Source organism: Leucoraja erinacea, unplaced genomic scaffold, assembly GCF_028641065.1.
Source record: "Leucoraja erinacea ecotype New England unplaced genomic scaffold, Leri_hhj_1 Leri_1660S, whole genome shotgun sequence".
NCBI lineage: Eukaryota > Metazoa > Chordata > Chondrichthyes > Rajiformes > Rajidae > Leucoraja > Leucoraja erinaceus.
The window spans coordinates 7,837-22,480 of record NW_026575958.1 but is presented as its reverse complement, the minus strand read 5'-3'; the positions used below and the strand labels follow the sequence as shown (position 1 = coordinate 22,480).

At 60.8% G+C, this 14,644-nt stretch overlaps 1 protein-coding gene across 1 annotated transcript; it reads left to right on the top strand.

Annotated features, from left to right (window-relative positions):
- Nucleotides 1-310: 310 nt before the first annotated feature.
- On the top strand, nucleotides 311-13,748 carry LOC129716087 (insulin-like growth factor 1 receptor). Its single transcript, XM_055665972.1, is given in 18 exon segments — nucleotides 311-392; nucleotides 1,671-1,869; nucleotides 2,105-2,137; nucleotides 2,956-3,187; nucleotides 3,189-3,255; nucleotides 4,303-4,317; nucleotides 4,320-4,438; nucleotides 5,037-5,189; nucleotides 5,916-6,020; nucleotides 6,828-6,957; nucleotides 7,583-7,815; nucleotides 8,774-8,821; nucleotides 8,823-8,885; nucleotides 9,991-10,023; nucleotides 10,025-10,151; nucleotides 10,815-10,905; nucleotides 11,803-11,937; nucleotides 13,372-13,748. Coding segments are annotated over 18 exon segments (2,175 nt in total). The 5' UTR covers nucleotides 311-322; the 3' UTR covers nucleotides 13,694-13,748.
- The last annotated feature ends 896 nt before the right edge of the window (nucleotides 13,749-14,644 follow it).

Here is a 14,644-nt window from a genome sequence, read left to right as displayed (position 1 = left end):
CTCAAGGTGTGGGGTTGCGAGAATGCTGGTTCTGTGGATCGTGCGGGCGGTGTTGTGGAGCGCGTTTTCGTAGTTATGTTTTCGTGGGTGGTTGTGTGGTGTGGTCGTGTTCACTCTTTGTGTGTGTTTATCGGTGTGAAGCTTAGGTTGGTGCGGGGCTTGAGCTTAGGATCGGGGGGTGGGGGGGTTGAGGGGGGGGGGAATGTGGCGGGGCTAGAATGGCCGTCGGGGGGCCGGGATTGGTGTTTTCGCTCACTCACCCTCCACTCCACCCCTCCCCCTCCCCCTTCGCAGCCCCCCCCATCCCCAGGACGTGGTCTCCATGTCCAACTCGTCCTCGCAGTTGATCGTCAAATGGAAACCGCCGATCCACCGCAACGGCAACTTGACCTATTGACCTGGTGATTGGGAGTGGGCACAGCCACCGAGGACGGAGAACTCTACAATCAACGATTACTACTGCCACAAGGGTAGGACCTCCTCGCCCCCCACCCCCCCCCGGCCCCCCCCCACTCCCCCAGTCCCCCTCTCCACCCCCCCCCACCCCCCCCCCGCACAGTCCATCGTCTCCACCCCACGCCCAACACTCCACCCACGCCCCTGCCGCCCTAGTCCAGAAACAATAGAAATTAGGTGCAGGAAGTGAGAGCCATTCGGCCTTCGAGCCTGCACCATTCGCCATTCAATATGATCATGGCTGATCATCCAACTCAGTATCCCATCCCTGCCTTCTCTCCATACCCCCCTGATCCCTTTAGCCACAAGGGCCACATCTAACTCCCTCTTAAATATAGCCAATGAACTGTGGCCTCAACTACCTTCTGTGGCAGAGAATTCCACAGATTCACCACTCTCTGTGTGTGAAAAAAAAATGTTTTTCTCATCTCGATCCTAAAAGATTTCCCCCTTATCCTTAAACTGTGTGTGTGTGTGGCCCCTTGTTCTGGACTTCCCCAACATCGGGAACAATCTTCCTGCATCTAGCCTGTCCCACCCCTTAAGAATTTTGTAAGTTTCTATAAGATCCCCCCTCAATCTTCTAAATGCTAGCGAGTACAAGCCGAGTCTATCCAGCCTTTCTTCATATGAAAGTCCTGACATCCCAGGAATCAGTCTGGTGAACCTTCTCTGTACTCCCTCTATGGCAAGAATGAGGGGGAACTTTACTCAGAGAGTGGTAGCTGTGTGGAATGAGCTTCCAGTGGAAGCGGTGGAGGCAGCCAGGTTCGATTTTATTATTTAAAAATAAATTGGATAGGTATATGGATGGGAAAGGAATGGAGGGTTATGGTCTGAGTGCAGGTAGATGGGATTCACCACTCTCTGTGTAAGAATTTTGGTAAGTTTCTCATAAAATCCCCCCTCAATCATTTTCTAAATTTTAGCGGAGTACAAACAGAGTCTATCCAGTCTACTCCCGCCCCTGACCCCAACCTCACCACCCCCCCCCAGCGCCCTCTCTCCTCCGTTGCCTACTTTCCCCTCCCCAACCCCCCTCCCCACCGTCCCGCGCTCTCAAAACTTTCCTCGTCGGTCCCCCTCCTGCGCCCCCCCGTCGCTTCTCCTTCCACTCACCCCCGCCACCGTGACCGATCTCTGGTGAACAATGACCCCTGGCCAGAGGCGCTGACGCTGACGCCGACACTGACGCCTCTGTGTGACCGTCGCAGGGATGAAGCTGCCGACCAGCGTGGTGGCCAGCCCACCAGACGGCTACGACCCCGACGCACACAACGACTCCATGCCGGAGAGCGGTCAACACTGCTGCCAATGCCCCAAGACTCAGGCGCAACTGGACGAGGAGGCAGAGGAAACCTCGTTCCGCAAGAAGTTCGAGAACTTTCTCTACAACTCCATCTTCATTCTCAGGTACCAGAGGTCCTCAGGCCCGGCCGATTCGACAGCGCCCCGCCTCGCCACACGCTAACATCCCACTGCCGCATTCATGCCTAACCGAGGACTGCGGATGTCCCGCGCCGTGACCCAGCTGACCCCCAGCCAGGAGAGTCCCCCGGGCCCTGCTGCGAAGGGGGGGTGGGGGGGGGGGGGAAGGGGGGGGGGGAGACTGAGGAACCCGCCATTAACTGCACATATTCTGTTCCAGAAAACCCAAGACCGTGCAAGGCATGAAACTCAGGTAAGAGACATCTGACGTTACACAGTGCTGGAGAAACTCAGCGGGTCAGGCAGCATCTGTGGAGAACATGGATAGGTGACGTTTCGGGAAAGACATTCTTGCCATAGAGGATTTGAGTCTAGGAGCAGGGAGGTTCTACTGCAGTTGTACAGGGTCTTGGTGAGACCACACCTGGAGTATTGCGCAGAGTTTTGGTCTCCCAATCTGAGGAAGGACATTCTTGCCATAGAGGGAGTACAGAGAAGGTTCACCAGACTGATTCCTGGGATGTCAGGACTTTCATATGAAGAAAGACTGGATAGACTCGGCTTGTACTCGCTAGAATTTAGAAGATTGAGGGGGGATCTTATAGAAACTTACCAAATTCTTAAGGGGTTGGACAGGCTAGATGCAGGAAGAGTGTTCCCGATGTTGGGGAAGTCCAGAACAAGGGGCCACACACACAGTTTAAGGATAAGGGGGAAATCCTTTAGGACCGAGATGAGAAAAACATTTTTTTTTCACACACAGAGAGTGGTGAATCTGTGGAATTCTCTCCCACAGAAGGTAGTTGAGGCCACACAGTTCATTGGCTATATTTAAGAGGGAGTTAGATGTGGCCCTTGTGGCTAAAGGGATCAGGGGGTATGGAGAGAAGGCAGGGATGGGATACTGAGTTGGATGATCAGCCATGATCATATTGAATGGCGAATGGGGCAGACTCATCTCGGTCCTAAAAGATTTCCCCCTTATCCTTAAACTGTGACCCCTTGTTCTGGATTTCCCCAACATTGGGAACAATCTTCCTGCATTTATGAATTTATCCCCCCCCCCTCTAGATCCCCGCGGTCGCGGCGGGACGCGGAGAGCAGCGCGAATGGGACAGAGTCGGCGGTCAACGTGTCCTTGTCTGAGGCCGGTCTGAACGTGAGCGCCGGGAACGGCTCCGGGTCGGCGGGGAAACCGCGCACCGACTTCCCGTACCTGGAGGACAAGGTCTTCAATAAGGAGCGGATAGTCATCTCGCGGCTGCGACACTTCACCGAATATCGGATCAACATCCACGTGTGTAAACCACGCGGCGCATAAAGTGGGCTGCAGCGCCGCCACCTTCGCCTTCGCCCGCACCATGCCCAAGGGTAAATGAGTGACCGGCCCCTCTCTCTGTGCCCCCCCCCCCCCCCCGCCCCCACACCCACCCGCCACCATGCCCCAAGGGTGGGCGAGACTCCGTGACCGACACCTCCCTTCCCCCCGACCACGTCCCCTGTTCTCCCCTTCTCCGGCCACACTCACTGCCCAATGATAAAATGAGTGACCACCACCACCCGCTCCTGCCCCGTACCCCCTCTCACAGCCCCCCCGTACCCCTTCTGTCCCCTCCTCCCTCCCCATTCACTCCCACTGTCTCCCCCTCTCCCCGCGCCAAACCCCCTCCCCTCTCCCTGTGGCATCCCCTCCCACCCACGCCCCTCTCTCCCCTTCCCTTCCCCCCCCCCCCCCCCCAACCCGCCACAGCATTCGCCCACACCGGCCCAAAGGTGTGTGTGGGAGTGGCCCGTCGCCCCTCCCGCCCCCTCCTATCCATCCTTCCCCTGCCCCCCCCCCCCCCCAGAGGTCCTGTTAGTTCCACTGTTCGCAACCCTGTTCCCTTCGTTATCGCCACTTCCCCAGCCAACAATTGACCAATGTGGGCTCCAACCACTCTTGGACGTTCCGATGGATGCCCCGTTATCCGCCCCGACGGTGTCCCCTCCGCTAGGGGGAGTCTTTCTCTGATGTCTCTTTCCCCCCCCCCCACTCCACTCCCCCCTCCCCCCCACCTCTCCCCACCCCCCTCCCCCCCCCCATCCCACTCTCCCCCCCCCACCACTCCCCCCCCTCCCCCCACTCTCCCCACCCCCCCACTCCCCCCCCCCACTCTCCCCCCCCCCCACTCTCCCCCCCCACACTCTCCCCCCCCCCCCCACTCTCCCCCCCCTCCTCCCCACCTCACTCTCTCCCCCCACTCTCTCCCCACTCTCTCCCCCACTTCTTCTCCCACCCCCCTACCCCCCACTCTCCTCCCCAACACTCTCCCCCCCCCCCACCTCTTACTACCCCCCCCCCCACTCTCCCCCACACTCACTCTCCCACCCCCCTCCCCCCACTCTCCCCCACTCTCCACCCCCTCCCCCCAAACACAGCGCACGCCGATGACATCGTGGGAACGTCAGCTGGGAGTTGGCGGCGGCGGGCACCATCTTGCTGCGCTGGCCGGAGCCCGCGGACCCCAACGGGCTCATCCTCAAGTATGAGATCAAGTACAGTCGGGACAATGAGGTGAGAACCCGGGGGGCCGGCCGCCAGCTGGACACCGCCCACCCCCCCCCCCCCCCCCCTCCCCCTCTCCCCTGTCACCTGCACCCCTCCCCCTGTCTCTGTAGCCCCCTCCCCTCCCCCCTCCGCCCCAAACACCCCTCACCCCCTCTCTGTAGCCAACAGGTGCAGGAGTAGAGGCCATTCGGCCCTTCCAGCCAGCACCGCCATTCAATGTGACCATGGCTGATCATCCACAATCAGTAACCCGTTCCTGCCTTCTCCCCATATACCTCGACTCCGCTATCTTTAAGAGCCCAATCTAGTTCTCCTCCTCCCTCTAGCCCCCTACCCTCCGCCCACTACACCCCCCTTCCCCTCCCCGATCATACACCCCTTCCCGACACCGCACCCTGGCTGTTCGATCGCCCTCCCCACCGCGAGGGAGGGAGGGAGGGAGGGGGATAGGGGGAGGAGGGAGAGGGAGGGGGAGGGAGGGAGGGAGGGAGGGAGGGTGGAGGGAGGGAGGGAGGGGGGTGGCTCCGTTCCCCGCTCCGCCTGCCAACTGTGCCCCCCCCGAGGACTCACACCGGCCTCTCCCGCCGCCAGGAGTTCCCACCAGTGTGTCCCACGACACGTCTACCAGAAGTTCGGAGGGGCGCGGATCAGCCGCCTGCAGCCGGGAACTAACTACAGCGCCACCGTCCACACCACGTCGCTGGCCGGTAACGGCTCGTGGACCGAGCCCATCACCTTCCACATCCCGCGCTGCCCCGTGAGTACCCGGGGGCGGGGGGGCTGGGGGGGGGGGGGGGGGGGGGGGGGGGGGGTGAGGGGGTAGGAATGAGAGTGGGGGTCGGGAGAGGGAGACTGTGATACTGAGAATATGGCGGCAAGTGTGGGTGAGACGGGGCGAGGAGGGAGAGGGCGACACGGGGTGGGGCAGAGGTGACCGGGTGATACTGAAGGGGTGTCTGTGACAGTGAGGGGTCGGGGGGGGGGGAACATGTCGTAGAGGGGGAGAGGGAATTGGGAAATGGGAGGGAGGGGGAGGGAGGGGGAGGGGCGGGTCCCTGATCATTGGCCCGTGGGGTTTGATTCTTCCTGTGTGGTTGGCCACTGGAATGTGACCCTCTGGTGTGATTGGCGGGCGGTGTAGATCTATCCCTGTGATTGGTTGATGGAGGGTGATCTCTCCCCCTGTGATTGGACGCTGGGTTGATCTATCCCTGTCATTGGCCGGTGGGGTAGATCTCTCCCCCTGTGGTTGGTTGATGGAGGGTGATCTCTCCCCCTGTGATTGGACGCTGGGTTGATCTATCCCTGTGATTGGCCGGTAGGGTGAGGATAGATCTCTCCCCCTGTGATTGGTTGATGGAGGGTGATCTCTCCCCCTGTGATTGGACGCTGGGTTGATCTATCCCTGTGATTGGCCGGTAGGGTAGATCTCTCCCCCTGTGATTGGGCGCTGGGTTTGACCCTTGCCGCGGTTTCAGTGGAGAAGAAATCCGAGGATTCCCTGACCGTCTTGACCTTGATGCCCGTCGCTCTACTCGTCGCCATCCTCCTGCTCGCCGTCATCGTGTACGTCTACACACAAGAAGAGGTGAGGACCCCCCCCCCCCCCCACCCACTCGGCCGCCTCTCCCCCCCCCTCTTACTGAGCGAGAGAGCGCCGCACAGTGTGTGTGTGTGTGTCTGTGTGTGTCTGTGTGTGGGGGAGGGGTGGGTGGTGTGGGGGTGGTGAGGAGGGAGCGCCGCACAGTGTGTGTGTCTGTGTGTGGAGGGGAGAGAGGGGGAGGGGGTGGTTGGTGAGGGGAGCGCCGTACAGTGTGTATGTGTCTGTGTGTGTGGGGGGGGAGAGGGGTTGGGGGGTGGTGAGGAGGGAGCGCTGTACAGTGGGAGGGGGGACATGACATGGGGGGGTGGTGGGTCTCTGTAGCCCAGAACTTCATGGGTTGATCAGATCTACGCTGAGTCCTAGACAGCATGGAAACAGGCCCTTCGGCCCAACTTTCCCACCCTGGCCAACAGGCCCCATCTACACCAGTCCCACCTGCCCGCGTTTGACCCATATCCCTCCAAACCTGTCCTATCCATGTACCTGTCCATCTGTTTCTTAAATGTTGGGATAGTCCCAGCCTCAACTACCTCCTCCATACACCCACCACCCTCTGTATGGAAAAGTTGCCCCTTAGATTCCTATTAAATCTTTTCCCCTTCACCTTGAACCTATGTCCCCTGGTCCTCGATTCCCCTTCTCTGGGCAAGAGACTCTGTGCGTCTGTCTACCCGATCTATTCCTCTCATGATTTTGTACACCTCTATAAGGTCACCCTCATCCTCCCGCGCTCCATGGAATAGAGACCCAGCCTACTCAACCTCTCCCTGTTGCTCACACCCTCTAGTCCAGGCAACATCCTCGTTTCTGATGTATAACGTTAACCCCCTTCCCTCCCTCCTCCTCTCCTGCAGAATCAATGGATTCCTCAACGGCACCTTGTACATGTCGGTGAACCCGGAGTACTTCAACGCATCAGACAGTGAGTCACGTTACAACTCGCCACAACGCACTGATATGGTTTAGTTTAGAGATACAGCGCATATTAACACTATCCTACACACACACACACACACACACACACACACACACACACACACACACACACACTGGGGCCAATTTACAGTTTTACCAAAGCCAATTAACCTACAAACCCGTACGTCTTTGTAGTGTGGGAGGAAATCGGAGCACCCGGAGAAAACCCACGCGGTCGGTCGCAGAGAGAACGCGCAAACTCCGTACAGACAGCAGATGAGTTCAGGGTCAAACCGGGTCTCTGGCGCTGTGATGCATCGGCTCTACCGATGGGGCCCGCGTTTTCCCGCTCTCTGGGCCCGCGTTCCCCCTCCTCCCCCGGCCCGCGTTCCCTCCTCTCCCCGGCCCGCGTTCCCCCTCTCCCCGGCCCGCGTTCCCCCTCTCTCCCCGGCCCCGCGTGCCCTCCTCCTGTCCCGGCCCGCGTTCCCCCCGTCTCCCGGCCCCGCGTTCCCCCTCTCCCCGCCCCCGCGTTCCCCCCCTCTCCCCGGCCCCGCGTTCCCCCCCTCTCCCCGCCCCCCCGCGTTCCCCTCCCCCCGGCCCCCGTGACCCCACTCTCTCGTCCCGCTCCCCAGTGTTACGTGGCGTGGACGAGTGGGAAGTTCCCCGGGAAACAATCACCATCATGAAAGAGCTGGGCCAGGGCTCGTTCGGCATGGTGTACGAAGGCATCGCCCAGTTGCCCGCGACAGGCGAGGCCGACACCCGCGTGGCGCTGAAGACGGTGAACGAATCCGCCAGCCGGCGGGAGCGCGTCGAGTTCCTCAAAGAGGCGTCCGTCATGAAGGCCTTCGACTGCTACCACGTGGTAACCGAGGGGCGGGTCGCGCCGACTGGTCCCAGGGGAGGGTCCCACCGAAACAGCCGGAGCGCCGGCGGCCGGGGATAGGGCGGGCTCCATTCCCTGAAGCGTGGGCACATGGATGTGTGTGTGTGTAGGTGTGTGTGTGTGGCATTGTGTGTGTGTGTGTGGTATTGTGTGTGTGGCATTGTGTGTGTGTGTGTGGTGTGTGCGTGTGTGTGTGACTGTGTGTGTGTGTATGTGTGTGTGGCTTTGTGTCTGTGGGTGTGGCGTGGTGGGTGACTGTGTTTTGGTGTGTATGTGTGTGTGTATGTGTGTGTGTGTTTGTGTGTGTGTGTGTGTGTGTGTGTGTGTGTGTGGGCATTGTGTGTGTGTGTGTGTGTGTGTGTGTGTGTGTGTGTGTGTGTGTGTGTGTGTGTGTGTGTGTGGCATTGTGTGTGTGTGTGTGTGTGGCATTGTGTGTGTGTGTGTGTGTGTGTGTGTGTGTGTGTGTGTGTGTGACTTTGTGTGTGTGTGTGTGTGTGTGGTGTGTGTGTGTGTGTGTGTGTGTGGGGGGTGTGTGTATGGGGCTTTTGTGTGTGTGTGTGTGTGTGTGGTTGGGTGTATATGTGTGTTGACCTTTGTGTGTGTGTGTGTGTGGTGTGTGTGTGTGTGTGTGTGTGTGTGTTGTGTGTGTGTGTGTGTGGTGTGTGTGTGGTGTGTGTGCGCATGTCCGTGTGTATGTGTGTGCGGTGTGTGTACGTGTGCGTGTGTGTGGATGTGTCTGTGCGGGGGTGGATTTGGTTGTTGCGGGCCGGGTATTGGGGTTCGGGGGGGGGGGGTGCAGGGGTGCTGGTGTTGGGGTGTTGGTTTTTGGGAGGGGGGGGGTGCTGGGAGTGGAGTGGGTGCCGGGACCCTTGTGCTGAGTGTGTGCTCCCCCCCTCCCCTCCCCCCCCCCCCCCCTCCCCCTCCCCCTCCCCCTCAGGTGCGTCTGCGGGGGGGGGTGTCGAGAGGTCCACCCACGTTGGTCATCATTGGAGCTCATGACCCGCGGAGACCTCAAGAGTTACCTCCGCTCGCTGCGTCTCAGCACAGAGGTACCTGACCCCGCCTGAGCCCCGCCCGGCACAAAATCGCCCGCCAGCCACAGTCTATCCCTCCCCATATCCCACCTGTCCCCCCCCCCCCCCCCCCAACCACCACCCTCCCCCCCCCTCCCCTCACCATCTGGTGACGACTGTAACCTCACTGACCAACGTCCATCTATGTTCAAGTCCACCCAATCTTCACATTGGCCACAGGTCATAGAAACATAGAAAACAGGTGCAGGAGTAGAGGCCATTCGGCCCTTCGAGCCTGCACCATTCGCCATTCAATATGATCATGGCTGATCATCCAACTCAGTATCCTGTACCTGCCTTCTCTCCATACCCCCTGATCCCTTTAGCCACAAGGGCCACATCTAACTCCCTCTTAAATATAGCCAATGAACTGTGGCCTCAACTACCTCTGTGGCAGAAAGTTCCAGAGATTCACCACTCTCTGTGTGTGGAAAAAAATGTTTTTCTCATCTTGGTCCTAAAAGATTTCCCCCTTACCCTTACCCTTGACCCCTTGTCCTGGACTTCCCCGACATCGGGAACAATCTTCTTGCATCTAGCCTGTCCAACACCTTAAGAATTTTGTAAGTTTCTATAAGATTCCCCCTCAATCGTCTAAATTCTAGCGAGTACAAGCCGAGTCTATCCAGTCTTTCTTCATATGAAAGTCCTGACATCCCAGGAATCAGTCTGGTGAACCTTCTCTGTACTCCCTCTATGGCAAGAATGTCTTTCCTCAGATTAGGAGACCAAAACTGTACGCAATACTCCAGGTGTGGTCTCACCAAGACCCTGTACAACTGCAGTAGAACCTCCCTGCTCCTGTACTCCAGGTGTGGTCTCACCTGACCACTGGCCACTGACCTTGTCTCACACTCCTCATTGGCCATTGACACCGCCCCCCTCTTGCCATTGGCCACTTACGAGATCCCATTCGACCACCAACTATTGGGGATCCAGCGATTCAACTCTCCCCATTGGTCGATGATGCGATCCAACTCTCCCCGTCGATCCCAATGCTGCCATTGGCCACTGACGCCGTCTCGGCCCCTCTCTCCCCCCCCTCTCCCCCCCCCCCCCCCCCCCCCCCCCCCCCACGCAGAATAACCGGGGCTTGTCGCCGCCCACTCTACGGGGACATGATGCAGATGGCGGGAGAGATCGCGGACGGTATGGCCTACCTCAACGCCAACAAGTTCGTTCACCGCGACCTGGCCGCGCGCAACTGCATGGTCTCCGAGGATCTGACCGTCAAGATCGGAGGTGTGTGTGGGGGGGTGGGGGGGGGGTGGGGGCAGGTCTGGGGTGAGGACCGCGGGGTGGGGGGGGGGGGTTGGTGAGGGTTTGGGGTGGAACGGCCAATCGGGAGTGGGAGTCGTCCAATTCCCTGGCCGGGAGAATGGCGACTAGTCCTTTGTAAGGTTGGGGGTGATTGAGATTTGGCCCACGTGGGTTTGAGAGGGGGGGGGGGGGTCGAAGTGGAGTGAGGAGGGGTCGGGAGTTGTGAACCAGCCAATCGCCACCATCTCCTCGTCCAATTCCCCGGCCTGGAATGAGTTTTGACTAGTCCTTGTAAAGGGGGGGGGGGAGGTCGGGTTTACAATTCGAGGGAGGGGATAGGGAGAGAGGAGGGGGAGGAGGGGCAGGACCGCGGGCCCTCAAGTGGACAGAGGACGAGGGGGGGAATGGGGAGACAGGAGGGGAGGGGAGAGAAAGCAAGGGGGGGGGGAAAACGTTTCTGAGGGGAGAGAGATGGGGCCGGGGTGGCTCAAGAAAGGAGGGATCAGGAGGTCCTGGTGAGCGACATGGACGGAGGGGGGGAGGTCCCACCCCCTCCCTACGGGTCACCCCCCCCCCCCCCCCGCTGGTGACACCCGATCCCCCTCCCCTCCCCTCCCCCCCCCCCCCCCTCCCCCTCCCCGGCAGATTTCGGAATGACCCCTCCCATTTACGAGACGGATTACTACCGGAAGGGGGGGGACCTCCCCCTTCCCCTGCCCGTCCGCTGGACCCCTGGGCCGGAGTCCTCCTCAAGTACGGGATCTTCACCCGTCCCCCCTCAGACGTCCCCCCTCCCCCTGGAGCGACCCGCCCCCCTCCCCCTCCCCCTCCCCCTCCCCCTCCACCTAACCCCCCCCCCAACTACCCCCTCCCCCCTCCCCCCCACCCCCTCCCCCCTCCCCCTCCCCCGCCCCTGGACTGACACTCCCCCCCCTCCGGGAGGCGGGTGGAGGGAGGATGAGTGAGGGGGCGCAGTGCGGATGGAGGGACGCGAGTGGTGAGGGGAGGGGGAGGAGATTGGAGGACAATATACAATAGACAACAGGTGCAGGAGGAGGCCATTCGGCCCTTCAAGCCAGCACCGCCACTCAATGTGATCACGGCTGATCATCCCCAATCAGTACCCCGTTCCTGCCTTCTCCCCATATCCCCTGACTCTCTCTCGCTATCTTTAAGAGCCCTATCTAGCTCTCTCTTGAAAGAAGCATCCACCGCCCTCTGAGGCAGAGAATTCCACAGACTCACAACTCTCTGTGTGAAAAAAGTGTTTCCTCGTCTCCGTTCTAAATGGCCGACCCCTTATTCTTAACCTTGTGTGTGTGTGGTGTTTGTGTGTGTGTGTGTGTGTGTGTGTGTGTGTGTGTGTGTGTGTGTGTGTGTGTGTGTGTGTGGTGTTGTGTGTTGTGTGGTGTGTGTGTGTGTGCCCCTTGTTGTCTGGAACGGGGGGGGTAGGTTAGGGGGTGGGGGGTTGTGGAGAATGGGGAGTAGGAATGGGGGGGGGGGGCGGTTAGAGGGAGGGGAGATTGGAGGAAGGGGGGGGGGCTGGGAAGGAAGGGGAGGGGAGGGAATGTTAGGGGGGGGGGGAGCGGTGAGTTTTTACGCTGCCCCGCTCGGTAACGCTCCCGTTCCACAGGTCGTTCGGGGTGGTGCTGTGGGAGATCGCCACGTTCGCCGAGCAGCCATACCAGGGCCTGAGCAACGAGCAGGTGCTGCGGTTCGTGCTCAACAACGGCACGCTGAGCAAACCCGCCAACTGCCCCGAGAGACTGTGAGTGGCCGCCGTCACCCTCCTCCACCCCACCCTGACCCTCCACGGACAGCCCCCCCCCCACCCTGACCCTCCACTCACAGCCCCCCCCCCCCACCCTGACCCCTCCACGGACAGCCCCCCCCCCCACCCTGACCCTCCACTCACAGTCCCCCCCCCCCCATTCGAATCTGACCTCCTTCTCCCACACCCTTTCATCAGACATTCCCTCCACTCCCAATTCCTTCACTCAACTCCCCAATTCTCCTCCACTCCCCTTCCTTCCCTCTCCACGCACTCCTCTACCAATCTACGCATTCCCCTCCCTCTCACCGTCCCTCCAACCACGTCTCTCCCCACCCCCTCGCTCCATCACCATCCCACCGTGACGACTTGCTGTCCACAAACGGCGCAACTTCATCCCTTGTACCCCCGAGGTCTGGTCGCCTTCGCCCTCCCGCTCTTCCTCCCCGCGGGTGTGTGATGGGTCGGTGTCGAGGGAGCTGGCCCCGGGGTCTGAGCTACAGGGAGAGGTCGGGGCAGGGCTGGGCCTCTATTCCGTGGAGCGCAGGAGGACGAGGGGAGCTCCTACAATGGTGAATAAAACCACGAGGGGAATAGATCGGGTAGACAGACGCACAGAGTCTCTCGCCCAGAGTCGGGGAATCGAGGACCAGAGGACACGGGTTCAAGATGAAGGGGAAAAGATTTAATAGGAATCTGAGGAGTAACTTTTTCACACAGGGGGTGGTGGGTGTATGGAACGAGCTGCCGGAGGAGGTAGTTGAGGCGATGACTATCCCATCCTCTAAGGTGCATTAATAGGACAGGTTTGGAGAGATATGGGCCAAACGCAGGCAGGTAGGACTAGTGTAGCTGGGGGCATTTTGGGCGAGGTGGGAAAGTTGGGCCGAAGGGCCTGTTTCCATACTGTATCACTCTATGACTAGTATAGATGGGGCAAGTTGGGCCGAAGGGCCTGTTTCCATACTATCACTCTATGACTCGTATAGATGGGGCAAGTTGGGCCGAAGGGCCTGTTTCCATACGGTATCACTCTATGACTAGTATAGATGGGGCAAGTTGGGCCGAAGGGCCTGTTTCCACACTGTATCACCCTATGACTAGTGTAGATGGGACAGGTTGGCTGGTGTGGGCAAGTTGGGCCGAAGGGCCTGTTTCCACACGGTATCACTCTATGACTAGTATAGACGGGGCAAGTTGGGCCGAAGGGCCTGTTTCCATACGTGTCACTCTATCTAGTATAGACTCTATGACTAGTATAGATGGGGCAAGTTGGGCCGAAGGGCCTGTTTCCACACTGTATCACTCTATGACTAGTGTAGCTGGGATGGGGCTAGTATAGATGGATCATTACTCAGTGTCGGCGCCTGGCGGTGGGTGACGGGACTGCCGCTGTCGGGGCCACACTGACCCCACGCTCTGTGTCTACAGCCACGAATTGATGCTCCTGTGTTGGCAACAGAACCCGCGGTCGCGCCCGACCTTCCTACAGATCCTGGAGCGGATGACGGACGCCATGAGGCCCAGCTTCCGAGACCTCTCCTTCTTCTACAGCGGCGGCGCCGCGCAGCTGCGGGAGACGGGAGGCAGCTCGACTCCCCGCACGGTTCCCGGAGCCTCTCCGTCTTCCTCGGGGCCTCGAACGCCCCTCGCTGGGGCCCGGCCGTTCGCCGAACGGTGCCAGGGCGTTCACCTCGGCTACTGTCACCTGAACGGGAAGGCGGGGGGCGCGGAGGCCGACAGCACGCTGTAGCACCAGCCCGCCGGCCCCGGTTATCCCGCCCCGGCCATTCTATTGTGAATCTCGATTCGCGCACAATAAACATTATTTTACCAAAACCAGCCGCCTGTTTCTTCGTCTCCGCCCCCTCCCCAACTCTGCTAGGGGTAGTACTGAGATGGGGGGAGGTCGCACGGTGGGAAGGGCGGTGAGGGAGCGCCTCACTGTGGGGGAGGGGCAGTGACTGAGGGAGCGCCTCACTGTGGGAGGGGCAGTACTGAGGGAGCGCCTCACTGTGGGGGGGGGGGAGGGAACGCCTCACTGTGGGGGGGGGGGTGAGTGATGGAGCGGCGCCGCTCTGTGGGGGGGGGGGGGGGTGAGTGAGGGAGCGCCGCACTGTTGTTGGGGGGGGGGTGAGGGAGCGGCTCACTGTGGGGGGGGGGTGAGTGAGGGAGCGCCTCACTGTGGGGGGAGGGGCGGTGAGGGAGCGCCGCGCTGTGCGGGGGGGGGGGGCGGTGGTGAGGGAGCGCCGCAGCTGCGGGGGTGGGGGTGGGGGTGAGGGAGCGCCTCACTCACTGTGTGTGGGGGGAAGGCCAGTGAGGGAGCGCCGCACTGCGGGGGTGGGGGGTGGGGGTGAGGGAGCGCCCTCACTGTGGGGGGGGAGGGGCGGTGAGGGAGCGCCTCTGTGTGGGGGAGGGGTGAGTGAGGGAGCGCCGCTCTGTGGGGGGGAAGTGGCGGTGAGGGAGCGCCTCACTGTGGGGGGGGAGGGGGGGTGAGGGAGCGCCGCACTGTGTGGGGGGAGGGACGGTGAGGGAGCGCCGCACTGTGTGGGGGGGGGGGGGGAGTGAGTGAGGAGCGCCTCACTGTGGGGGGGGGGGGGGGGTGAGGGAGCGCCTCACTGTGTGTGTGGGCGGGGTGAGTGAGAGCCTCACGCCCCACTGGGGGGGGGGGGTGAGTGAGGGAGCGCCTCACTGTGGGGGGGGT